General features: G+C 45.6%; 3 protein-coding genes across 5 annotated transcripts in view; 2 read left to right on the top strand and 1 right to left on the bottom strand.

Moving 5' to 3' along the window:
• The window catches only part of CDS2 (CDP-diacylglycerol synthase 2), a 28590-nt gene extending 16381 nt beyond the window's left edge, over positions 1 to 12209 (bottom strand). The window contains exon 1 of one of the 2 annotated variants that reach the window (XM_019482435.2): positions 12035 to 12209. In XM_019482435.2, the coding sequence (XP_019337980.1) occupies positions 12035 to 12118 (84 nt within the window). In that variant the 5' untranslated portion in view covers positions 12119 to 12209. The remainder of the gene's footprint in view (positions 1 to 12034) is intronic. The other variant, XM_006267174.4, reaches the window with a different exon arrangement.
• A 139-nt stretch (positions 12210 to 12348) lies between these two features.
• On the top strand, positions 12349 to 17365 carry PCNA (proliferating cell nuclear antigen). Its single transcript, XM_006267175.4, has 6 exons — positions 12349 to 13045; positions 13358 to 13455; positions 14951 to 15018; positions 15806 to 16000; positions 16504 to 16627; positions 16762 to 17365. The coding sequence occupies exons 1-6, from the start codon at positions 12825 to 12827 to the stop codon at positions 16842 to 16844; spliced, it is 789 nt and encodes a 262-aa protein (XP_006267237.1). The 5' UTR covers positions 12349 to 12824; the 3' UTR covers positions 16845 to 17365.
• Positions 17366 to 20804: 3439 nt separating this feature from the next.
• Positions 20805 to 26293, top strand: TMEM230 (transmembrane protein 230). Of its 2 annotated transcripts, none has more exons than XM_014606436.3 (4): positions 20805 to 20909; positions 23953 to 24080; positions 24665 to 24787; positions 24981 to 26293. In XM_014606436.3, exons 2-4 carry the CDS (start codon positions 23982 to 23984, stop codon positions 25119 to 25121), a joined length of 363 nt encoding a protein of 120 aa, XP_014461922.1. In that variant the 5' UTR covers positions 20805 to 20909; positions 23953 to 23981; the 3' UTR covers positions 25122 to 26293. The 2 variants fall into 2 exon arrangements, with proteins under 2 accessions (XP_014461922.1, XP_006267238.1); XM_006267176.4 differs by lacking the exon at positions 20805 to 20909 and adding an exon at positions 23307 to 23857.
• The last annotated feature ends 328 nt before the right edge of the window (positions 26294 to 26621 follow it).

Here is a 26621-nt window from a genome sequence, read left to right as displayed (position 1 = left end):
GCCTCAGCTGCTTTTATACTTCCCTGCAGGCAGGGAAGGAAATGACCTCCAAGACATCAGGCAGCAGTGGCAGCAAGCCAGTCTCCCACACAGGCAATGACAGAACCGCTGCCAGAGCAGTATTTTTAGCTGCTTCCCTGCTACAAGCTTAAGTTGTTTCCTAGGGCAAGTGAAATACCAGGAATTGCAGCTACAAAGTCACACCCTCAAATGTTTCCTCACTGCACAGTATCTCAGCTGCCTGCACCAGAGGCAGCCTCTCAGGGGGACATTATTCTTTTTTTAATTTCAAAATGAAGAGCAAAGATGAACCCATTTCCTTGATTTAAATGCACACACAGAACACTTGCTGCACAGGCAGGGGGCATTCAGCAGAGAACTGCAAATGAACATTTTCATCTTGCTTCAGTTTGTCCTATGAGAAGTTTGTTGGTTCCTCTGGGGTTCCTGAGGTGCCCTGATGTATCATACTGGCCCTGCTAAATGACTTGCAGCCAACCCTGGGGCAAAAGGTTTCAGCTCAAGTCTAGTTTGACTCACTTCCCCTTCTGGCTTCCCAAGTTATCTGCATCTAACAAAAGGCTCTGGATAGAGATCATCTTTGCTGCACGTGCTTCAAAAGAAAATCAGCTTTTAATCTCAAGTAATTTTATGATCCAGACTTAACAAAATGGTAAGATCACTGTCGCTCAAAATTACAGCATCAGTGTCCACTCTGGAAAAATACTGTTTTCTAGCTCTGTAGAGCAATATTTAGTTAATTCTCATGTGCTCAGAACTTATGGTAAACTGCAACACACTCAGTAACTCTGTCCCTTACAGCAACAGCAGGGGGAAGGTGCCTGGCTCTAACTGGATGAAAAAAAAACAGTCAGGAAAGCTGATGGATAACAACATAGATGTGTGTTCAAAGCTACAATGAGAGAAATCAGCTCTGCTCCTTCGCTGATCTCAAATAGGGAGCTGGGATTATGTAGGGTGTTACTGTTCTTAATATAGGATGAGGTGGTGATTTAGTAATTGACACTATTTTTATACCTTTTTATACATATCACAACCATTGCTCTACAAATCATCAGTCCAAGCAGCTGATCAAGGCACTAAATAACTTGTTTGGGCCTGTGAATGATGTGCTATGGTCTGGGCTACTTAATCCAGCTGTGAAGTTGCCATAGAAACAACCTTATATGCACTTCAAGTGCTATCTCGCCAGGCCTCAAACAAAATGAGTTGGATCCTTACAGAGCCGGGCAAAAGAATAACTATCTGATATTAACATTCTGCACACAATTGGTGGCTGTCCGCAAAAGCAACCCACAAATAGCAGAGAAAATATCAACCAAGCAACCAAGCAAGGCAGGTTAGACACTAACCTGTTCACACATTTAAAATACAGGAATCCTGTATTTTCACATGGCACTGTTGGGGCTCTGCATCCTAAGAATCAAGTAAGAGGTCTTTTAGAGACAGGGAGTAAAAAGGCATACTGATGTTGAGCACAAGCTCAGCACTTGTAAAAAGTCTCTCCCAGTTGCGTCAATTTGCATATGGACCGGGGTCTTACAGCAGCTGCTTCACTTGTTGACCTGTGATTACTACAAAGCCAGATGGCAAGGGACCTACACAGGCAATTCCCTGTTTTAGCATTCAAGTTGGTTGTTTAGTAATTGTGAGGCTTCAGGCTGAAGCAGCTCTTCAAAATGCAGGAAAGCTACATCTAGCTGTTCTGTACCAGCTTCTTCAGCTTGTTACCAAGAGTGATGTCACTGTGACTGTGTGCATAAAGACAGAGAAGACCCTGCGCTTCTGTTTCCCTGGATCAGTCATTACTTTAAAAGTCATCCTCTCCTTTGTTGAAACACGCCAAGTCCATTAAACTGCAATTACATGTTACATTTTTCCCCTCCGTCGGCTATTATAAGCAATGATCAAAAGCCAAAGTTTCTTTGCAGTACATCTGCCAGGCATGACTGACTGGCCCTTTTTAGAAGTGTTTGTTTTAATGATCCTTTAAGAGGCAATTAAATTAACCTTAAAAGCATTTTTTCTTATGAGTCATTTACAATCTTATTCAGTGAGCAACTGATTCAAAAATAAAACATGGATGGTAAGGTGTACTGGGTGCTTTAATTCACCCACTCTGAATGTAGTTATTGAAAAAGGTGAAGAAGGGGGAAAAGCCAGACATCCCTATGTGTTACCCATGGGGAAAACTTCAGCAGGAGCTCCACTACAAAACTGAAAGAAAGATCCAAGGAGTACATTCCTTCTGTTTTACATGATGCATTGTTCACCAGCTCAGATGGATGAAACAGCAGCCTACAACTCAGCCAGTGGGAGAGATGTTAAAAAGTACAACAAAAGGAAGACTGTAGACCCGAGTTGCATCAAGGCTACTGCATGCTCGTTCACGTACTCGCTCGCTCTCTCACTCCTTCCCCCCCCCCCCCCATGAGAAGGCTTGGGCTAGATCAGGGGTGTCCAACCTTTTTGAATGTGGGGCTGGATCACAAACTTTTTAATCACCTAGTGGGCTGGCGAGCCATATTCAAAGACATCACAGGAAGTGGTATCATATCAGGAAGTGATGTCATGTGACCTTTGACACCAATGATGTTTCAGGGGTTGACGTGGTGCTGGTTGACAGGGCACGCATGCCCGGGTTGACATGGTGCTGCGGGAGCCGCTTGGCTACAACCAGGTTGACCTGGTGCTGGAGAAGCTGCGGGGCCAGGCCGGGGTTAACCTGTGGCCTGCCCAGCCTTCCAGTGCCATGCCCGGGTTGACATGGTGCTGCAGGACCCGCCTGGGCAGAACTGGGTCAGCACCGGCCAGGAAGAGCAGCATGCAGCTGAAGCCGGCTTCCCATGTGCTGCTGGGGACGGGATGAGGCTGGCCAGGTCTGCACCAGCCAGCAGAAGCGGCGGCGGAGCTGTGTGCCGCTCGGGACTGACAGGTGCAGGCTCGTCCCATCCCGAGCGGCACACCGCTCTGCCGCCGCTTCTGCTGGCCGGTGCAGACCCAGCCGGGCTCCTCCTGTCCCCAGCAGCACGTGAGAAGCGGCCTCCTTGGGGCCTTGCGTGCAGCCGACCAGGCCCAGAGAGCCACAGTGCCCGGGGGGAGACTGGCCAGGGGAGTAGGCGCCGCCTTGCTGTGGGGCAGGGCAGGGCAGGGCAGCCGGGCTGGCTTGAAGGGGGGGGCAGGCACAGGCCAGCACTGCCAGCGGCTGCTGCTTGGCCTCCCGCGTGGGATCGCTCCCCCCGAGCCCCGCGGGAGTAAGCAGCTCCCCTCCCCTCACTGCCGGCTGGGGCCCGCGGGCCGGCCCTGCCTGCCTCGCCGCGCTCCCTCCACGCTTTCTGCCCGCCCCGCTGCCACGGCTTCACACTCCCTCCGCACTTCCTGCCTGCCTTGCCGTGCTCCCTGCCCGCCTCACCTTCGCTGCCGCCGCCGCTGTTCAGATAAAATGGCTTGGCGGGCCGCGTGGCAGCCCGTGAGCTGTATGCTGGACGAGCCTGGGCTAGATAATGATGAGTCTTAAGTGAACTGGGGAGTCGAATTTCAGATGCTTTCTTCTCACAAGCACGGTATGCTCAAGAAACAATAGGATGTATTCCATGTAGCCCCAACTGCTTCCCTACTTTCAGCCCCCCCCACGACCAGGCAATGCTACAGGTAATATAGGTGCAAGCATCCCCACTGCCCAGACACCTAATGAAGCCTGCCAAATTAGTCCTTCCAAAACCAACAAGGCTGAATTTTGTTGACACGAACTATTTCCCGACATATCCCAGTTGAGTGAGCATGCAGGAATTAGGCCACGCCAATGAACAGAGAGAGACAGAGAGAGAAAGCAGCTACAGCTAACATAGCAGACACAGGCATTTTGAATACTGACCCAAGCATTAAAAAAAAATAAAACAAAACTACCCATTGCTATTGCCCACCCCTAAGCCCACAGATTTGTTCTGAACACAACAGGTCACCAGGCAGTGGGACTCCATCAGAGATGTGCACTGAAATGGGTCTGTTGCTCTGTAGCCACTGACCATTTTGAGAACCTGACATGGGTGATTTATTTGTATGGCATCTCCTGGTGACTCAGTGCAGCACGATGAGGGCTGGGTATGCTTGTCCCCCCCATGCCTCTTGCTCGATCCACTTCCCAGATGATTCCAGAGAAGCAGAAAAGTGAAGGTACTAGGGCTGGGAGTCTCCTGTAGAAGCCTTATAATAAGCCAGAGAACAACTCTTAGGTTGGAGCAGATACCATTAGTTTGGTCTAGGTCTAGTATGCCGACATGCAAGGCCGTCCCTAGAGGGGGGCAAATTGGGGCAACCGCCCCGGGCCCCACGGAGCTGGGCAAAGCAGCGGTGGTGCAGAGCCAGGCGGAGCGGTGACATCGCATCCAGCCACTTGCTCCCCCCCCCCTTAAGCGGCGGCAGCTTCTTCAGGTCTGAAGCCCGTAGGATCAAAGCGGGGGGGGAGGCCCCACATGGGCTGATTTGCCCCAGGCCCCGCACCCTGCTCGGGTCACCTCTACATGCTACATTTGGTAGCTCTGCTATGAACATTCTTTACTGGAAAGGTTTTTTTTTTGGCTTTGCCATGGTTTCAGTCACCATGGACTGCAAGACACCTCGAAGAACAAACCTCCTAAGTAGCTATCTAAATTAATGTTAGCAGCACTTAGGCAATGGGTTTTCTAGGAACACTCCAAAGAGAGATAATGCTTCAAAAGATGAACTGATCAATAAAGCCGGGCACCAAATCTTCCTCCTTCACCTCTCAACTGACAGCACTGTGCTGCTTGCACTGCTAGGTGGCAATTTGCAATGCTTCAAGGAACCCACTTATTGACCATGTCCATGGGCAAGAAAACTAGACTTGCTTAAATATTGTCAATTGTGTTTCTTGGGGAAAGGAGAGAACGTGAGACTATATTTCTATCTGAAGGTAGCAATGGGATGACATTTGGTAAGGCAGAAAACCAACAATCCCTACCTGAACCTGATCGAAGCTGTTTTCCAAACCCCTTAGCTTCTATGACAAAGTTACTGTCAGAAGCAGAGCGCAAGGGCAGCTTCTACGCAGTTCTTGTTAAGAGCGTTCTACTGTCATTTTACTGCTGGAAGAATTGCTCAGCCTATCCTTCCCTATCTGACCCCTTGCACACCTGCCACCTATAACTAACTAAATGAGCACACCCTACACCTCTTCCTATCCAGAGATGGGCTTTATTCTTCCTTCAAAATGAAGAACTGTAGCATGCATCAGTGATGGTCTGCAGACAGCCAGTCTCTCTGCTGAACAGTAGACAGTGCATGCAGGGGCTCTCCAGGGCACTTACACTGCAGGTTCTTCCCTAAGCTCTACAACTGGTTTGCTGTTTGTTGACAGGACAGATTTGTACCCTTTATTTATTCATTGCCTCAATTTCTGGATTGCAGAAGCAGGCAAAGCAGCCTGAAGGAGCTATTTCTAAACACAGACAAACAAGGCAGACATAAATAAGGAAATGGTACTGTGACACACAACTGGCAAGAGCCCACTGCATAAACATGGAGAAGAGAGACAAGGGCAGCATTTACAGAAGTTCCTTCCAGGGATGCATTTCCTTCCTCCCTGGCATGCACTGCGCTCTTTTGTGCTTGAAGTTTAGAAAAAACAACACACTCTGGGAAAGGGCCAACCCTCACTGTACTCTCTGTTAAATGTCTGGGCCCTAAACAAATCTCATGGCTCCCTTCGAGCAGGCAAATGTTGAGCTCTGATTCCAGGATGAAGTAATGCTGAAGGTATGAGGGCCAGAGCAAGGGGATTTCTGTTTTCACCTTAACTGCAGGGAATAAGAAAAGCAAGAAAGGGTTCCTGGGGAGGTTCCTGCCAAACAACACGGTAGACATGCACTGAATAGATATTTTGGATGCCAAGCACACAGCCTACTCACTGTCACACAGGTCTCAGTTCTTACCATCAAAAGGACTCAGTTTATATGCACCCACTCTCACCACTGCTCCTGACCACACTAGGATGGCCACTTTCCTTCACCTCGCCTTGAAGTTTTAAAAGTTAAGTTTCACATTCTGTACTTCTATAAGCTGTAGGATAAGTCTGGGTGAAATTTCATGCGTGCAGTGTGGAGGGGACTCTCTCAGCACTCTATTCATGTGTGCACTACAAAAAGATAACGTGTGTGTGTGTGTGTGTGTTTGTGCGCACGCGCGCACACACAAATGCATGAGCTACACCATGTAGAATAGTCTGATCCACCATCACAGGCAGGTGGGTAACAGACCTGTCTACCTGTGAGGAATTAGAGTTATAGAATTAAAGCATTTTCTTGTTTTAGCAGAGACCAAAAAATAAATAAGACTGGCATTTATACAGGATACTTTAACTGAAACATGAAATCTTTCTCAACAACAACCAACCAAAATCACAGGGAAGATTTATCCAATCAGAGATATACACAACAACCTCTGGGCTACCCAGTATCTTGAAGACCTTTGACAGTTATTATAAAACTTTGGACACGCTGAACAAAGATAAAAACAAAGATAAAAACCAACATCTTGAAAATCTAAGTTTCCCTGACCAGCCAGGAACAAAAGCTTTGATGCTTGTATTTTTGAAGATAATTTAACAGCACCATCTTGTGCTTTGACTGGGGCACTGAGAATTCTGCTAAATTCACACCATGCCCTCCCACATCTATTAACAGGACCGACTCCATGGCTGGCACGATTTCCCACCAGTCACTTTTCCAGTCTCCCAGTGCTGGCTCAACAGCTTTCTGAACTAAGGCCAAGTACCTTGAACCCAGCACTGAACATCTGTCCTCTCTCTTTGCTTCATCCCAACGGTCTCACCCTAACTGTATGCTTCAGAAATAGAACATGCACCTAAAAAGCATCCAAAAGTGGCCTTCCCCTGCAGAGGGCTTGGGACACACATCTCGGTGGAGTTCAAAGGACCAGGCACATTCAGTGTAAGGTGACAGTGGAAGGAACACCCCAAGTCCTCTCCGTCACAGTGGGATGTAATAGCTCAGTTATGCACAGTAACTGAATGTAATCCCTGAGCACAGAAACCAGACCACCGAGCTGTCAGAGTAACACCATCTCAACAAAACAGGTCAGCCATATGCCTAAAGAGCCACTTCCTTCCCTGGTGTTGCAAAAAGGAAACCTCCAAACCAACTAAAGCAAATGGTTTAAGTGACAGCAGTGCAGGTGACATCCCCATCAAGGCCCTGAACAAACCGGGGTGCCTTTTCCCCATCTCCACCCACCAGCAGAAAAAACAAACGGTTCAGCACTTCAGCTCCTGCTGTGCCAATCCTAGCTCAGGGTCTTTGTTATGAAGAGTTTCTCCATATATGGCTTAGCCTTAGCAGATGCTGATCCCATTGCCATGCATTCCACACAGACAGAGAGAGCATAAACCAAAGAAACCAGCTTTTTGCAGTTACCCAAAGGGTGTGATTGCTCTGTGAGCCCTACCAGATGCCAGATTTCACTAGTGATAAAAACCACTTGAGCATCAGTACAGATAAGTAGGCAGGGGGATTGAGTGGCAGTGGATCAGCATGTCAGACCAGCAGCAAGAGTGGCTACCACTGGAATATCCAATTTCCAAAAATCCATAAATCATCAGATACCCCCAGCATTCTCACCTTCATGGCTCAGAACTAGAATAAACATCATTTCTGTGGTATACTTATGTTGAATCATCAGAGCCTCTTGAGACAACCACAGCCATCATCTAGAGACTTAAGCCTGTTGTGATTGAGGCAGACAGGGTGCTTTGGGTAAATGTGATATCTTTTATCAGACCAACTAAATAGTTGGAAAAATTGTTCTTTGCAAGCTTTTGGGCACAAACACTCTTCTTCAGGCACAGGGAGAGGACACTCTATGAGGCTTCCGAGTTACCCAAACATTTAAGACGACCTTGTTGGTCAGTTTTTTTCCTTCCTTAACCACACAGCAAGTCTCAGCTCCTCCGCTCTCCTTCTCTGTACAGCTGGAGAATGGGTGCAAGTCAGACATGGAGGGAGCTCTGGGTTCTGCTATACATAACAAAATAAATCACATCTCTTGGCTTTTACACTATAGTACCAGACTTGATATAACTTGAAGCTCTCAAAGCCCTTTGTGTGCAGTAGATAAACACCACAAAATCTCTAAAGTAGGTGAGTGTCATAGCCTATATCCAGATAGAAACCAGGCACAAGGAACTTAAGTTTGGCAATCAGACTTGCTCTGTGGCCTTTTGTCTAACTATATCTACAGCACAGCTGGAACTAGAATGCAAGCATCCTTACCACTAAGTCCATTCATAACACGCTAGAAGCCGTGCCCATTCTTAATTTAACAAGAAAACCCCTGGGATCCTGACTCCCAGGTCTCTCTATCCTTTGTTTTATATTTAAGCTTATTCCTTTTAGCAATCAGGGTCAGTAAGTTAGTGGCTGGTAAGTAAAAGGGCTGCACATCTCAGTGGAAAGCTCTATCTGCATAACTGGTATACCCAACTTCCATGCAGCACACATGCTAAATATCCCGTTTTCATTTGCTTCAGCAGTTCCCCTCATGATTAGGTGGGTCACTTTCCACCAAAAGTGTAGAATATTTGTGACAAGCTGCAAGTTGATGATGCAACACTGAGACACAAAGCCCAGAAGATTCTGCCTCTTGATGCCACGGATCCCTCTTTCCCCCCTTCCTACGGCTACTAGCCGAGTGAACTACCGGCCCTTGAAAAAACTCCGGGCCCCATGCCCAACAAAGAGCTGGTAGCAGTGGAGGATCCAAAACTAAACCAAACCCTTCCTGTGCCAAAGCTGAGCTCAGTGTAAACAGTACAATTTCAGTTTTAGAAACAACACTGTTTGAAACCCCACAGTAAGTGCATCCTTAATAGTCTCTCTTTATGCCCTTATTCGTTTTCAAAACTGGAGGTGAAAACACGATGTTTGCAACTCAGGAGCATGACTTCAATTTTATTTTTTTTTTTAAGGTTTCTCAAATAGAGAAGACATTGAATTTTACAGAGTAAAACAATAACTCTATAAAATAGGAAATGAGAATCTTGAACTATTCTATAACAGCAGGAAACTAAATACCTGGTTGCTCATGTAATGCTATCTATTTAGCTAATTTCAAGTGAATTATTTGCTAGAAAAAGACAGCTAGGATCACTCAAATCCTATTTATTCCAAGGGTAGCAGTCACAATTCAAGCTTCCCTAATCAAATGTTAAATTGTGATCTGAAGGGAAGAGTAAAATAATGCTGACCTTTTACAGTCAGAACTTCTTTTGCAAGCTACCTTAAGGGGAGGTTTTCATTTCAGTAACATTCATGTGGTTTCGCATTTACACAATCCCATGAGCACTGTAAAGGGCAACAGCACAGCTAGTGCACTACCTTAGCAAAAGAAGCACCACAAAATGAAACACACCTTCCTGTTTCCATTGTCAAAGATGAGCTAAATGAAAACTAAGGCAGAAAAGCCAGATTAAGAATTTTCCAGTTTTAGTTTTAAAACTAACAGAACAATTTATTTTAAAAAAATGAAACCAAGTGCATTCTTTTTGGTTTCTCTTTACAAATTCAGTGTCCTTTTGAAAGCAGCCTCCCCTGCTGTGAAATATAACAGGCATACTGTACTAGAATTAATATTATTGGCTATGCTATGGCTGGGAGACAAAGTAAGTAAAGGAAGACTCACAAGGATGTCTGAACAGGGGACATCCCTGATAAAATTCAAGAAGACCTCCTGCTAGTGGCTTAAGGTATCAGCACAGGTTTCACTGAATTGCTGTCTTGTATATTGATGGTATGCCCACAGTATGCTACAGACACTTTGCAGACACCAGAAGACAACACAATGCTAGCCTCCAAGAGTTCCTAATCCTAGACCCCGACCCTGTGCGGTTTTAAGGAATACATTATTATTAGGAGAGATACTGGCCAACTCAGCAGTTCAGACAGTTACATTCCACTCCAACTTCAGCCTTCAGGATGTTCTTTGCTGCCTATTCTATACCATGTTCTGTTGAATACAAAATTCAGTCAGTGGCAGCAGGTCAGCGATGGAATATGAAGGAGAGGGGTTTGCTTCAACATTTTGTTTGAGGGCAGTGGGGCTGATGTAATTCTTGGCCCTGTGCATTGTGTTTGTTCAAATTATTTTAGGATATTCAGTTAACCCCAACTTGTATGGAGAGCATTTTGGATGCATTACTTAAATGCTAACTAAAGGAATCCTGTTGTATGTAAAAATGCATCGGATGAGATCAGGGGTTTGGGTCTGATGAGATCAGACTTTAAGAAACAGCCCTTTGGCCTTCTGTGTCCCACATAGCTAAGACAACTCTGCTTGCTGAGAGTATGCATACCAGTTGAGCAATACCAATGCTCCCAAGGAAGCATTCCAACTCCCACAAAAGTACCAGGATACAACAGGGCTATTGGTTGTAGCTGTACTGGTCTAAGGACATAGGCAGACAAGGTTCTTTAGGTAAATGCAATATCTTTTATTAGACTATAGTTGGAAAAATTGTTCTTTGCAAGCTTTCAGGTACAAACATCCTTCTTCAGGCACAGGAAGAGTTAAGTCACCTTGCTACAGTGCAAAAATGCAGTGCAAACAGTCAATTATCAAGAGGGTGATAGTTTCCATCCACTCTTGTTTAATATAGAAAAGCAAAGCTAAACCAAGTCGGTAAATTTAAACACCGTAAAGCTTTACAAGTTACCAGGCAGTCAGGCATTTTACATCTTCATCAAAAGTTAAGCTTCCAGCAATCCCATTTTCTAGAGTCATTTCTTCCAGCTCTATAATTGTATAGCAACCAAGAAAGTAATTAGACCCAAGGATGATGCTTTATTTTACAGTTTGCGCTAGCTGCTAAAAAAGGATGTCTTAAGTAATTTTAAATGCAAAGATTTCGGCTGAGAAAAAAAACAAAAGAATTTCAAGTGATCACTTGATGTTTACTTGACACAGAAAGCTTTTCACCTTTTCAAGGTTACGTGGTTGAAGCACTCCACTGCTGTCTTGGAATTAGAACCAGAACTTTGTTCTAACATAAATGCAAGCCAAATGGTAGCTGACAAGGCCAAGGTAAGAGCATGAAACAGCCAAGAGTAATTACAATTTCCCCCTCAGCTTGATTCCTGAGGCCCATAGGGTTGTGAATGGCAAAGAACCCCAAAGACTTTTTCAAAATAGGACTTTTACCTTGAAAGTCCATGCTTTTAGTTGCTCACATCTTCCAAGGGGCACCCTTTAAGAGGGTGAGAGTGCAAATGACTTAGTGAAGGACAGCCAACCTTTTAGCTCTATTTCTCCAAGCATCTGGATTGGGCTTTGGCAGAAGCACGTACAGTAATAGCGTACAGTGAAAGAACAGCTCTCTCACCCCATCTTAACAATGGTTTAGGCCTCAAGTCCCATGAGACTCCAGAAGCACCAGGCTGGGCCAATCCCATGGCAACTCAGTACCCGCTCTTAGACGTGGCGTCTTGCAGCCAAAGAGAGTGGAAATGCCTTGCTAAACAGTTAGTGTTTTACTTCACAGGAATTAATGAGTTGAGGAGAGATGAATTTGGCTACAGCCTGGTTCCCTAAAACATCTTCATCTTGGTCTTGGAAATTAAGGGTGTGATGCTACCAGCATTTATGCATACAGAAGTCAACATGCAAGCTCTCCCTAGCCAGCTGGCCCCTAGGGTGCAGCTGACAACCCATTTGGCACATTACTAGTGGTGCCCTGGCAGTGGATCCCTCTGGGCTCTGGGAGCTACGCCCGGGGAGCAAACGCTTACATGGCCCAGCTCAGGCAGGGATGCACTGAGGCTGTGCCTCCCACGCCCCAGCCACCCGAGCTGTACCGACATACAAACCCAGATGAACTGCACTGCACTGCACTGCACTGCACTGCACTGCACTGCACTGCACCGCTGCCCCGCCCCGCTGCAACCCCCGCGCTCCGCAAGGTCGGGCCGAGCAGCCCTCACTACACCTGCGGGCAGGCGGGAGGCGCCAGGCCCCGCCCCGGTACCTTGTCGTCGGGCTCCCGGCCCAGGCGCTGCCGCAGCTCGCTCATGCTGAGCCCCGCTGCGAACCTCAGCAGCAGCGCGTGCGCCCAGGCCCCAGCGTTCCATCCGCCTGGCGCCGCCGCAGCCAATGGGAGCAGCGCGAGCCGGGAAGGAGGCGAGGCCACTCGCCTCGCCCCGCCCTGCCCCTCCTGACCCGGATGTAGGAACTCTTCTCTTCCTCCTCCTCCTCCCCGGCCTGTGGTGGCTGCCATGATAGGCGTACGCCGATGGCGGTTGTACATGAGCCATCCCCCAGACGCCGTGAAGCTCCCTGTAGCAGCCCCTGGGCACGGCACTCTTGCTTTGGGAGCATCCCAGAGGCAGGGCCGAGCAGCCGACCCTCGCAGCCTTGTGAAACAACGCGGGTTGTAAGGCCGGCCTCGATTGGTGGGAGGAAACGCGCTGCTTGTTACCTGCGTGGGGATTGGCGGTTGCAGAGCACGTGGGCGGGATTCTGTCCAGAATCCCAAGTAGGCGGAACTACCGGTGACTCCCAGGCTCTGATTGGCCGGAAGGAGGAGCTTTCATTTTTCGCGCACGATCCCGCTGGTGGGCACGGATCGGTAGATTGGCGGCAAGGAGGCGGGGCTTCAGGTTGCTGCGATTGGTGGAGAAGCCGGGGAGGCGGGACCCGGACGTGAGGTCAGAGGCGCTATAAAGAGAGCCGTTGGCGCGCCCCGAGAAGCAGCAGTCTAGTAGCTTTTTCTCGTCACCATGTTCGAGGCGCGGCTGGTGCAGGGTTCGGTGTTGAAGCGCGTGCTAGAGGCGCTTAAAGACCTCATCACTGAGGCCTGCTGGGACCTGGGCTCGGGCGGCATCAGCTTGCAGAGCATGGACTCCTCGCACGTCTCACTGGTGCAGCTCACGCTGCGCTCCGAGGGCTTCGACACCTACCGCTGCGACCGTAACATCGCTATGGGCGTCAACCTGACCAGGTGCCACGGGGGCGGTTGTGGGGGCTTGGAGCGCAACGCTTGTCCCGTTTGTGCCGCGCGCGTGCGCGGTGACGTCACGCCGGCGCCCCGCGCTCAGGGTTTTCCCGCGCGCAGTGGCGGGAAAGAACCCCTGCGGGGGGAGGAGTTTCGGCAGCTCTGCCTGGTGGGAAGGGGAAGGGTGGATGTGGCCCCTGCAGTGCATTGCTCCTCTGGCCTGGAAACGGCTTGCAGGGCTTGGGGGGAGGAAGAGTGGATGTGGTGGGTCAGGATGCCTTGCCTGGGCTGGTCTAACTAGTCTAGCCCTTGCTGCAGCATGTCCAAAATTCTGAAGTGTGCTGGCAACGAAGACATCATCACGCTGCGAGCAGAAGACAATGCAGACACCCTGGCCCTGGTGTTCGAGGCCCCAAGTAAGTACCTGTACTTCACAGAAGTTTAGGACTGGAAGAGACCTCATGAGATCATTGGGTCCAGCCCCTGGACAAGAAACACTACTGGGTTCAAACAACCCCTGCAGGGTGTGCATCTAGTCTCCTTTACCCCTGTGTTCTCACAAGGTCCCTTCCAGCCCTAAACTTTTGTGAAGATCTCTAGGTTGTGTCTGCACCACCTCCGCTGGGAATCAGTTCCAGAGTCTGGTCACATGAGCAGCAAAGAAGTCAGATGAGTCCTCACAGGTATGGTGCCTCAAGCCATGTTGGAGCTGCAGGGGTCTGAGAATGAGGTGATAGGCAGGGATTTTGTAAGGTCATCTCTTGGGCCAACTGTACAGCTGGGATGCAGGAGGCCTGATAAATGTCTTGCTTCCAAAAGTTTGTCTAGCTCTTATCCTGTGCTGTTTATCTAATCAAAGAGATCACCCTATGAAATCCTTGCCTCAGCAAAGGTAGGAAACACTTAAAAGCTCACATGCGCATAAAAATAAACACCCCCTCAAAAAAAAAAAAAGTGTCAGTTTTTGAACTTGCAGCACTACTTGAAGACTAAAATGAGTGCCTCTTATTAAGTTAATAGGCAGATGAGGCTGGAAGTGAACACTTGAATCATTGAGTCACAACCAGGGTCCCGCAGTGTGTTGAAGTGCTGCCAGATATTTTGGAGGTATGCAGATATAATTAGATAATTGGAGGCTCAGGCTTGTCTCTGTCTGGCTGGTTCCTCTCCATCTTCACTGATTGGTTCTCCTGAAAGCAGCTGAGCACTGTAGTATACAGATGAGCCTTTGAAATTGTACAAAATAAAGTGGCATCCAAAGTCAAGGCCCTTCGCCATGATGGGGTGGTGTGAGAACCACTCATCTGGTTTATGCTAGTACCTAGTTCAAAAGCTTTGTGTGATGTGTATACTTTTTTTATTTATTTATTTATTTATTTATTTATTTATTTATTTATTTTTTTTAGCTGAGTACAGTAGATGACGATCATCTAAATGACCAGAAGCTTTTATGGATACTTGTGTAGTTGCACCAAGAAATGTCTTGTGTCCTGTGACTTGGGGTGGGGTGGCATGCTCATAGCTGTTTGATAGGGCACCCAAGGGGAAAACTAGGAGTCATGGGCACAAACTCCTGGAAGATTGATTCAGGCTCAACATTAGGAAAAACTTCAGTTGAGGTGTCCAGCCTGGAATAAGCTCCTTCCAGAGATGGTGCAATTGCCTACCCTGGAAATCTCCAAGAGGAGACTAGACAGTCACCTTGCTGGGGTCACCTGACCCTCGGTTATCTTTCCTGCTTGGTGCATGGGGCTGGACCTGATGATCTTCCAAGGTCCCTTCCAGCCTTACAATCTATGAATATCACTTTTTTTCTTTTCTGTGTAAAAGTTTAAGAGGATCTAACTGCAAAACACAGGTTTAACTTTGCTTCACCAAACACACAGATGTATTTTGATGTTTTTCTCCTAGATCAAGAAAAGGTCTCCGATTATGAGATGAAACTAATGGATTTGGATGTGGAACAGCTTGGCATCCCAGTAAGCCATTTTGTTTTGTCTGAGCTAAATTTAATTGCTAATACTCATAAGTGAGAGTAAAATGTTAATGTTGAAGGCTTCTAAAATTTTCTGTGTTCCCAGTTCCTCACCTCAGTGGGATAGTTTTAAGATGGCCCATGGGAAGCATTAGGAATAGCCTAGAGTTTTTGAAGTGGTGATCACTGTGGATAGTGGTTGACTTGGCTCTTCAGTTCTCAAATGCATGATCAGGAGGACAGTGCGTTTTGTAACCTACCTTTTTAAGCACTTCCTTTTACAAAGAGAGGTGCACTAATTGACCCCTGTTGGCTATGCCCACTGAAGGTAAAGCTCACAAGTGATTATTCATAGTTTTGAGGTGGTTCAAAAGGGAGTAGGCTCCCCAGTGCTTTCTGGAAGTACTTGAGTAAAGTTCGGTATTCAGATTTGCCATAATGCAGTTCAGCAGTCTATTCTTTATAAACACAGACTTAAGGTATTTTCAAAGGATGTTATGTAAGCATATTAGATTAAAGGTATAGAAGATATTTAAATAAGTCCTCCTTTTTTTTTTTTTTTTTTACCAGTTTAAGTAACAGGCTTATCTTTTTCCTCAAGTAAGACAAGTGAATTTGTCCTAGACATGAGGACTACAACCCTTGAGATGCTGTTCTCCTTTTTCATAAGGAGTAGAAATCTTCTACTGTAAATTTTTAAGCTGTAACATGCCTTATTTAGTTCAGCCTTGAGGACCTATGATCTGAGACCAGTTTCTGTTTTTTTTTGTTTGTTCTTTTTTTCCTTACAGGAACAAGAATACAGTTGTGTTGTGAAAATGCCTTCAGCTGAATTTGCACGCATCTGCAGAGATCTAAGCCATATTGGAGATGCAGTTGTTATCTCATGTGCAAAAGATGGTGTCAAATTTTCAGCTAATGGAGAGCTAGGAAGTGGAAACATCAAACTGTCCCAGACCAGTAATGTTGATAAAGAGGAAGAAGCTGTAAGTTGAGATTTCCTTTAAGAGGTCTTTTAAAAAAATAAATAAATAAATAAATAATAATAATAATAATAAAAAATGACATCTGTTGCTGCCACGCTCTACAAGTTACAAGTAGAATAATAAAAGATATATTGAGTCTCTCTGGGTTTAGAGAACTAAGGTGGCTGAAATGATTACAGCAAACATAATGGAGCATTTCCTATATCTTTACTCCAGAACCCTGATCTAAAGGGGGTTTGAAAGAACAGAGGTAGGAAAAAGTTGCTGGTCTACAGCAAAACTAATATCCTTGATTTATGCAAACGCAGAGCTTAGGGTTGAACAGCTGGTTCAGCTGAAGTTGTGCTAGTACCAGGCTGTGCTTAGAGCTGGAACACAAAACAATTTCTCCATCCAAACGGGTAAGAGGACAGAAATGCTGCTAAGAGCCAATAACTTTGATTGCCCAAGAGGTGCACTACTTGTTTTAACTTTTTTGTTTGGTTTTTAAACATCTTTGTTAGGTTACAATAGAGATGAATGAGGCAGTCCAGCTGACTTTTGCTTTGAGGTATTTGAACTTCTTTACCAAAGCAACTCCTTTGTCGCCTACAGTAACGCTCAGCATGTCTGCAGATGTTCCCCTTGGTAAGAGGAGGCAGCTGTCGCTACTTTTTTAGTTGAATTCCAAAATCTTGACCCTCTTGTAAACTAAACTTTTTTTTTGTGGGTGCTACAAGTTAACTGATTTACCTGTGGTGTCTTTCTTCCCTTTTCCTCAGTTGTGGAGTACAAGATTGCTGATATGGGACACTTAAAATACTACCTGGCTCCAAAGATTGAGGATCAACAAGAAGGCTCTTAAATGATCTCAGACTGAGGAAGTTCCACTGAAAGCCCTTTGAGGAAGGAAACTCCCTTTCTGAAAGGGGGGGGAAAAAATGTCCATTCAGTTTGCTAGCAGTTTCAGTGCATGGAGCATCAGATAAGCACTGTTAGGCATGTTTGTAGATAATTCTCTGTAAATATTTTTTTCCAATCTATTTTTGTTAAACAAAAACTTCTCATAGCAGATGCAGATAATCTAGAATAGTGAAGTATTTACTTTTTAAATGCTGTTTTTTTTTAGGTCCAAAGCTCTTTTTTTTTTTTTTTATTCCCTTTTTGACACTGCTAGCAGCAAAAAGGGTGCAATATTAAAATTGCAGTGATCTCCCTATGGCTTTACCTGTGGAACTGCAGTTCAGGGGTTACTGTTGCCTTGAGTAGTCTAGAGAACTCATGCAGCCTTTTCAATACCTCCCTCTACCCCCCCCCCCCCTTTTTTCAATTTTGGAGCATGATGTCTTTAATATAAAACTGGCAATAAAGCGCATTATTCAGCTATTTTATCCTGTTTAATTATGGACCAACTCCACAGGGTCTCAAAATACTGTCAAAATAAGTGAGATGCATTAAGTAGTAGATTTTTCTAAAGGGATATCAGCTGGGTCTGTAATAAAATAAAGAGTTCTTGGTACCTCACATGACCATGAATAGTTAACAACTGTTACTATGATGATCATAATACCTGTTAACTAAATTGCAAGCCATGTAGGCAATATTGAATTTGACAAGATCAATAATATTTGGAGGAGTAAAGGAATACTCCTTGCTATATTTGGAAGTTGGTGGCTGTAGGTGGTAAATAAAGGATAGACTCAATATTCCTTTAATCAAACTGTCCTTGCACTTGGATCTCCCTGCTGTTTCTAGCCAAATCACTCTTATTTACTTGCAGTCCTGACCAACTGAAACAATGTGTACATGTCTGTCAGACCTGTGGTTTTTGTTTTTTTTTCTTAAACTAGATAAGACAATGGTTTTAGAGTTACCGGTGTAACTATCTTTGTAGACCTAACACGTAATCTGGTGCAGGTTCATACCCATACCATTACTGGCTCCATCAGTTGATGTTCCCTAACTAGGCATACACTATGTGTATGCAAGGGTTTAGATGGATAGCCTTGTATCTCTCTTCACAACAAGACAACAATTTCCAGGATTGTTAGGTGACATCTTTGACCTTTTCAGGTAAAAGTTACAGTAATTTACAGCGTCTAAGGTTCACTGTAGGCATCAGTGGGGACCCCCCCCCCCAACTAATTCAAAGCTTTATTCTTAAACCATTGTATAAAAAGCGGCCAGTAGTTTTTGATACGGTGTAGTTAAAGGAACACTTCATTACTAATGGACTGATCAGTATATGTAACTTCCAGCTCTATGGAACATGACTGAGTACTGGAGATGTAACTGGTTAAGTAGAGAAACTAATGCCATCAAAGCAGAGTGGCATGGCTCACATTTAAGCACTATAGGGTCTTGTTGAAGAACTGTCAGGTCTTGGAAGCAATTTGTCAGCAATTTCTTCCATTGCCTTGATTTAACTTCAAGAAGCCTTTATAAATGTAGTTGTCAGTAATAAGCTCTTCATTGTTCCCTACTTTTTTTTTTTTTTTTTTTAAATGGCAATAGTTATTTACTGAAAGACTAATTTAGGTATTACTATTCAGCCTTCATTACTATGTGTACATGTTTATGTGGCTCTTCTCTTCTTCCCCCCCCCCCCCCCCCCTTGGGGATTTTGTTTTCTGCATGAGCACTAGTACCTCCAGGTACCAGAAATACATAGTTGGGGGGTTGGGTTTTTGGTTTTTAAACCAAACAAACAAAATATAGAATGAGATCTACTAAAACAATTCAGTAAGATGGTTTAAATGGACCAAAACAATACTACTGGGCAGTGTTAACCACTTGCCCAGGTTGACTTGGCAAGAGAACATCACAAGGTGGCAGTGTTGGGCCAAGGTTTGGGACATTCTGATTTTGCTGCCTTGGATTAAAACTAGCTTTAGGCTTCTGTGGCAGCCAGTGTCTGTCAGTTCTTAATATTTGGGGGGGGCCATACTGGAGCAGGGTGCAATAGCAGTGTTGGCCCTTTGGTGAACAAATGCATTATTTCCTTATTGCTTGTATGGTAACATGTTAATTCAGTACAGATGTAGCTTAAAGGTACAGGGGGTCTTTTACCCCGGTGTGTACTATGTAACCCTAATTGTGCTGTGAACTGATGAAACTAGGAGTCGCCAATCTAAGGCTACTGAAGCAACAGTGAATCTAGGTTCTGTGGGCTTGAGGGATGCTTTTAGAGCACTGATTGTCAACCCTGGTGTTCCTTGATATCTTTTCAAGCATGAGGTGATGCACATGATTAATCCTGTTCTGCATGCAAACTACACTCAGAGATTTGAAATGGGGACCTAGCAATAAAAATATTCTGACCTGTTGTAGTCTTGGGTTCTTTGCAGCACAAGACTTGCTCTGTTCCTTATTCAAAATGGAGTGAAAGCTAACATTAAGGAGTGCTTTAAATCCAAGAAGACTGATCTACTGTTTTAGAGGCATAAGATACTCCATGGATCAAGGTACTAAACGTTGGTGACGTGGGGAAAAAAATAGCACAAGCAGCTTCTCACAAATGGAAACGGGGTTGGGTTTGTTTTTTTGGCGGGGGGGGGGGGTTGTTTTGTTGTTTTTTTTTTTTTTTGGTTGGGGCTATAGCTTTAAATAAAGGATAAAATCTACTGACCCATTTGACAGTTACGTTTCACAGGTGGAGAGTTGCTACTAAACTACTCGGTTGTCCCTGTTGCATAAGCATGTTCTGAGACACTGATGTTGTTGTAAGTCTAAATAACAACAACTCTCACTAGTCATAGATTTCATAGACAGGGCTGGAAGGGACCTTGGAAGATCGAGTCCAGCCCCCTGCCCAAAGGGCAGGAAGTCAGCTGGGGTCATAGGATCCCAGCAAGATAAGCATCCAGTTTGCTCTTGAAGGTGTTCAGTGTAGGCGCTTGAACCACCTCCGGTGGCAGGCTGTTCAGACCTTGGGGGCTCGGACAGTAAAGAAATCCTTTATGTCCAGCCTGAAACGGTCTTGTAGTAGTTTATGACCGTTTGACCTAGTCGTCATCCCTAGGGGCACTCTGGTGAACAAATGTTTCCCCCAGATACTGGTGGTCACCCTGATAAACTTATAGGTGGCCATCAGATCACCCCTGAGCCTGTGCTTTTTCAGGCTAAAGAGCCCCAGGGCTCTCAGCCTGTCATCGTAGGGTCTGCTTCCCTGACCTCTGATCATGCACGTGGCTCTTCTCTGGACTCTCTCAAGCTTCTCCACATCCTTTTTGAATTGTGGAGCCCAAAACTGGACGCAGTACTCCAGCTGCGGCCTCACCGAAGCCGAGTACAAGGGGAGAATGACGTCCCGGGATTACTCTGACTTGCCTTTCCTTCTACTGTGTCACCCGACAAGCATTGCCAAATTTATTTGGTAGGTTCCCTGAAATGACCTGCTTTTTAAAAAGAGAAGTTTTGGCTGCCTTTTGCTTTTGCCGTGCAAGTCTTATTCCTGTGTCCTGGCATTTTTTCACAAGCATAGGGAAGTTTAGGGAAAGGGTTCTCACATAATCCAAGGCTCTTGGCCAGGCTTTCAAAGAAAAGCCAGTAAAGCTACAGGACCTGATAACATAGCTTGTAAACCTGTTCCTTAAGGCTCTCTGCAGTGACCTGCTGCTGTGTTCTATTCCTTGGCTAACTGCAAGGTAGGTTGAAGGCTGCCTGTGCGCTGAGAAGCGCTGTATCCCTGACACGATGCAAATGCAGTCTACGTAGGGAGGGTTTGCGTGCAGTAGACAAGCTGGGATGTACCCAGATCAGCTTGCATGTCACTTCCGGCCACCAATGAGAGCTTCGCTGTCAGGAAGGAAGTGGAGCAGGACCTGCTGCCCGTACCCTGGAAGCACGCGCAGAATCAACTTCCTGGGGTGAACGCCACTCCTACTACCAGAGAGGAAGCGGCGCAGGGAGCCATGGGGTCTAACAGCAGGTACAAAGTAGCCTTGCAGGGAGGGTCTCGCTCCTGATTGCTCAGCCTCTTGCTTATGGAGGCTTTGAAGTTTGCAGAGCAGATTTCCTTGATGCGATACTGAGCCATGAGGTGATAGATGAGGTTCCCTTATTCCCCAAGGGTTGGGGTAACTTTCAAGCTAAAAGACAGGCAGGGCAGGAGTTCAGACTTGTTTCCAGAAGCAGTGGGCAAACCTGAGATTTAGCGAGGGAGAGGGTACCTTGTTCTTCCTCTGCCGTTGGGACCCCTGTTTGACTGGTGTAACCTTTGTAATTCAAATGAAGCTTTTTAAATCGCCTCTGCCCATGCAAGGTCTTGGCAAGATGCAGTGGGAATGGACCTTGCTATTGCTGTGGGGTGGAGATTTAATTGGGTGAACATTGACCCTTTGTTCTGAGGCTGACATTTATCTTTCCAATTTCTCTCTGGGTGCCTTCTGTCAATGATGACCAGCCTGTTTGACAAGCAGGAAGCAACTGCAGTAGTGTGAATTGTCACTTTGACTTAGTTTGTCCCAGAATGAATAGCAGATAGTGAGGCTGTATTTTGATCTCAGATCTTTATATTTCTCCCCCCCCCCATTACTTCCACTTTCTTCTGTGGAGTTACTGTAGGTTGGTACAGATGTGAGCTTGTAGTGTTTCCTGGGCTTATGCTCAACCTCTGGTTCATAGATGGGTAGGGGAATGATTGCATTGGTTCTTCTCTTGCAGCGCTATGAAGCAGAAGTAATTCCAGGGGAAATTGTGGGGTAAAACTAGTGCAGGACAGTGAAGACTCAAGACCACATTACTCTGAATGAAATAGATCTTTACAGTACAAGAAGGGGAGTTAGACCTGGGTTTATTTTCCAGTTCTCAGTTTCTGGTGTGTGCGCTTGATTTTTCCCTCTTAAAGTGGCAATTGCATGCAAGGCTCAGCAGTTATGAAGTGCATTGACCTTACTCTGCTATGCTGTGAAAGTAACTTTTAGTATGCTGCACCTCCTGGTCACCTGTCCTATTGCCATCAGCTTCTGCAGGCCCAGGGGGAAGGAGGTGAGAATAAATGCCTCATGGGGGAAACTAAGGATTTGCAATACTGTCAACTTTGGGAGTATTTTTATGACCATGAGCTACAGAAATGAGAAACTTGGCTTGTCTTTCTGCTTTGTCCATAAAGAGAACAAAAAAATCCATCGTGTCAAATTCAGAGCTGAGATGATGTTGGCATCTAGCTTCCATGAGCTGAACACTTCTTTCTGTCCCTTTCAGGATGCATACAGGGTTCTTGGAGCTATTTTAAAACAGAGCATGTATAAAATTCGGAATGGAGCCATGATGTATCATTTTAGCAAGGCTGAAGCTGGCAAGGGAAGGGTACTGATAGAAAGGGAATATCCCAAAGATTAGTGTTGGAGCACAAAAAAAGGGAGAAGTCTTGATCTCTTTCTGGGAGGGAGGGTGGGACTGCGCTCTGGAGGCATGGGCAGCTTGGAAGCACGCTCCCTTTGGTGTCCAATAGATTACAGAGACAAGCCGAGTACACCTCAAGTTTGGGCCACTGGGACCATTGTTATCTGTAGGCAGGTGTTATGTTTTTAGGGAATACAGAGAGAACACCATTCTCCGCGTAAGGTCCACTATAAATGTTGTACCTCTCGTGGACCATGGGTGAGAGAGTCCTTTCAGGCTGCAATGCAACTCTGAAATGGTTGCTTAGGCATGCAGATACCTGACATCCAGGCATCATGGCAGTGAGTACATTAGAAATCCCTGCTGACTGCAGTGGAGGCTCTGGAAAGAATAGATCAGCTCTTCTGGGTCTAAGACCTCTACACAGGGGCCTTTCAGGAAATGCAATAGTGTTTTGCATTCACACCCTCCTTTTAACCAGAGCTGCCTCTGACGGTTTTTCTGGTGGCAGTATAAATTGAGGGCTAGCGTAAATATTACCTCCTCAGAGGTGCACAGGAGGCATTGGTGGCAGGATAAGTACATGGTTCAGCTCCTGGAAAGTGAGAGCATTGCAGAACAAAGCCACATCCACCAGCCTCAGAAATCCCATCTTAAGGAGCTGTCACTCCTGGCAAGGAAACTACATGGCTTGGACTCGCAGCAAGGTGAAATTACCACAACCCTACCCTGCATAATTAAATAAAGCTCCATTTCTGAACACTGCTTCCTTCACTATTCTATTCCTGCTTGAGCAGTGAGGACCTGTGACTGACAAGCTTTTCACTGCATTGCTGTTGGTTGGGTTATGTCATTTGCCAGCCATTTCATCCCCAGTGGTCTATCACTGCTCTAACCTGTGTGTGTCAGGCTGCCCAGACTGTGATTGTTCTTTTTCATGGGGGTGTTTAAGGTCCTGGAGCTGGCTTTTGTTCTTTATTAGAAAGGAATGCTTGCAAGTTCTGCTGAATGCCCCAGAAATTCTCCCTGCAGATGGAGGAAGCTGGATTTGGGGACCAACCTTCTTTTTTGGTCACTTGTAACCAGAGCACCTCAAAGAACATGATGTTGAACCTAGTAGATCTCGGCAAAGCATTTTAGCTTCAACCAAGTGTCATCCTGTCTGTTGTATTTGTACTGTCCCGGTGCATAAGGGTGCATATCCCAAAGCAGAGAACACTGGGCAGCTTGCTTTCTAGGTCCACACTGAAGGAAGGGCGGAGGTGGAGAAATAACACAGATGAGGGAAAGAGAGCCAAACTTTTAAAGGACATGGACTTGGGGTGGACAGGACTCCAGGAGATCATCCTTTTCCCTGCTCTGTATTCATCACTTGGAGGCAAATTTGCATCCTTCTCCGGACCTCCCTTTACACACCTGTGAGAGAGGGATTTTGTTGACCCATCAGCTGCACTTAGAAAGCACTTGGAAATCTGCTTGAGCCATGCAAGTGTTGAGCCTCATTTTTATTGAGTCAAGAGGTTACTAATGCAGGTAGGAAACTCTTCAGAAGTGGTTTTTAACCAGTATGGATCCGACCCTGATTGCCCGCTTGCCTGCTATGTTCCTTTACTTTTTGTGTGTTTTAGGTTCTAGCTGAGGACACGGCCTTCTTGTTATGATGCCTTCACGTACGAATCTAGCTGCTGGGATCCCCAGTAGCAAAGTGAAGTATTCCAAGCTCTCCAGCACTGATGAAGGTTACATTGACCTGCAGGTAAAAGGGAAAAGCAGAGGAGGACGTCTTTTCTTTTTATGTGCCAAAAATATGGGACAGTTCAGAGTTCTGTTCCTATGTCAGGGCTGAGGTTACACTCTAACTTGTGTGTGCAGCTCTTGTCAGGTATAACATCCATGAACAACTTGCAAGGAGTCAAGGGAAAAGCCCTTTGGATTATGCATGTGTCCCCTTGTATCATGCCCTCATGCACCTACCTGCAGAGATGTCATCAGTTCTGGCTTGAGTTACAAGTAACAGGCAATTCTGGGGAGGCTTCTGTAACTTCACACAGCCCTGGGGACTGCTCCCTGTGCCCCTGAGCTGCAGGGCAATAGCTGTATGCAAGTCCTAGCTTTAAAAAAAAATAAGGCTATTGAGACTGAATGGTCAGCTACAAGGAAGCTGGTTTCACAGGACTGAGATGCTGCTGCTAGACCCACAGTCCCTGTGAGATTCCCTTTTGCTCTTCATCCTAGGTGTGGAATATGTACTCCTGCAAAAGCAAGAGGGCAAGTCTTCATGTCATTTGGGTTGTCTTGAGTACCACTTATAATGCCATTTAATATCTGTCTTCCCTACAGTTCAAGAAGAGCCCGCCAAAAATCCCTTACAAGGCAATTGCACTTGCCACAGTGCTGTTCATGATTGGGACACTTCTCATTGTCATAGGAGCCCTCCTGCTTGCAGGATACATTAGCAAAGGAGTAAGTGGAATCTGTTTTTAACAGCTTTGTTTCATAATGGCCAAAAAAGGTCTGTTGCAAGCTTCCATTCTTAAAGGTGAAAATTCAGAGCCAAAGGCAGGGCTTAACGCTAGATAAGACTTTTGCAATAGGGACTTGCCTAGTTAGGAGTATTCTGTTAACTTGGTGTATCTTTCCTGTTCCCCTTTTTCAGGGCACTGACCGAGCCATCCCTGTGTTGATCATTGGGATCCTGGTGTTTCTACCAGGCTTTTATCACTTGCGCATTGCTTACTATGCTTCCAAAGGCTACCGGGGCTACTCTTATGATGACATCCCAGATTTTGATGACTAATGCGCACCATGGAGAAAAGGAGTCTGGATCGCGTTGTCCCCATTTCTGTGATAAGTGCTGTTAGTCACCACCCTGAACCTGGATATTTAAGGCAAAACATGTAAGAACTTAAACAAAGTAGATGTATCCTAGGATGCAGTTTCCTGGCCCTGTAAATGTTTTATTAAATAACTGCCAGATTTTTTTTTTTTCTCGAGTTACAGGGAGATTGACAGCTACATTAGGTAAAGCAGAAAATAAGATTCCTTGTTCCTGTCGAGAAATTCTAGGGCAGGGCACATATAGCAATTTCCCATAAAACAGATGAGACACACAGTTTGAGGGTGGTTAAAAAAAAAAAAAATTGTGACTTAATCTAAATGTATCACTATTTCCAGCAGAGTGTATTTTATCTTTCAAATAGAGCAAAATTATAGCAGGGACTTTTTATCATAAACAATATTTATAGATCCAGTTTCTTGTTGCTGTAAACTCAGGAAAACAATTCCAACATATCCCCTGGTTTGCATCTGGAATATTGACCTATCTGCTAGCCTTAAGCAAATAAGGAAAAAAATGGGTCCATGTGTTGTGATTTCTGTGGAGTGTATTTTCTGCACCACAGCTGTCAGTTTGAGAGCCACTTACCTAGCTTCAACATTCCTCCCAAGAAAGCTGTTTCCCCTCATACCAATAGTTTTGACCAATTATACTTGTTGTCTAATATATAATAAGATATATTATTTGGCTCGTTAACCATTTTAAAGATCCTCTATGGCAGGAGAGGATGAAAAATTACCGTTTAGGTCCCAAATTCCCTGTCTCCTAACATGGTTCTGAATGCTGGTGACCATTAGGGAAGTTGAGCTCCCAGTTTTTTGTATTATGTATTATGGATCTATCTGTTTATGAGTACTTGGGGGCATTTTATCTTAGCAGTAGAAGCTGGTGTATGTGGTACCCTAGCCAGGTGCAAAGCAATTCTGTATCTGACAAGTTCAGTGTGCATCGCTTTGTTAGGGTATTCTGGGAAGTCAGACAAGTAGCTTCCAGTTTGCTGATGTATAACATCTAGTTAGTGTCTGGAGTGTCAAGTACCTCAGACTGTTTGTGAGGAGCAAATATGCAATGAGAAATTGTTCTGTTAAACTCAAGCATCTGCATTTAATAGAAATAAAGCTGACTATATAGTACTTGTTGTTAGTAAGCCCTGCTGCTTTTAATGCATACAAGCCTCTTGGGACTTAAAGTATTCTCACCCCTTCCTGGGGTAACCCTGTCAGGAATTGGACAAAGGTTTTGCTGTGGCCTAGTGCCTTCCCTTCCGTTGTGTACATTTGCCCTCTGGGATAGACAACAGGCTACAGTTTGCCAAACAGGATTCTGAGCAATTTATGGGCCTATGCTTCCACGGAGGCAGAGTGGGCTGACTGAGCCAGGCATTGTGGTAGTTTGTGGGGTTAATTATCTTCTCCAGTGTGGTTGGACAGCACATACATTCTGCAGAGCAGGATGACTCTT

Source organism: Alligator mississippiensis, chromosome 7, assembly GCF_030867095.1.
Source record: "Alligator mississippiensis isolate rAllMis1 chromosome 7, rAllMis1, whole genome shotgun sequence".
Lineage (NCBI taxonomy): Eukaryota > Metazoa > Chordata > Crocodylia > Alligatoridae > Alligator > Alligator mississippiensis.
This window is presented reverse-complemented; position numbering and strand designations above follow the sequence as displayed.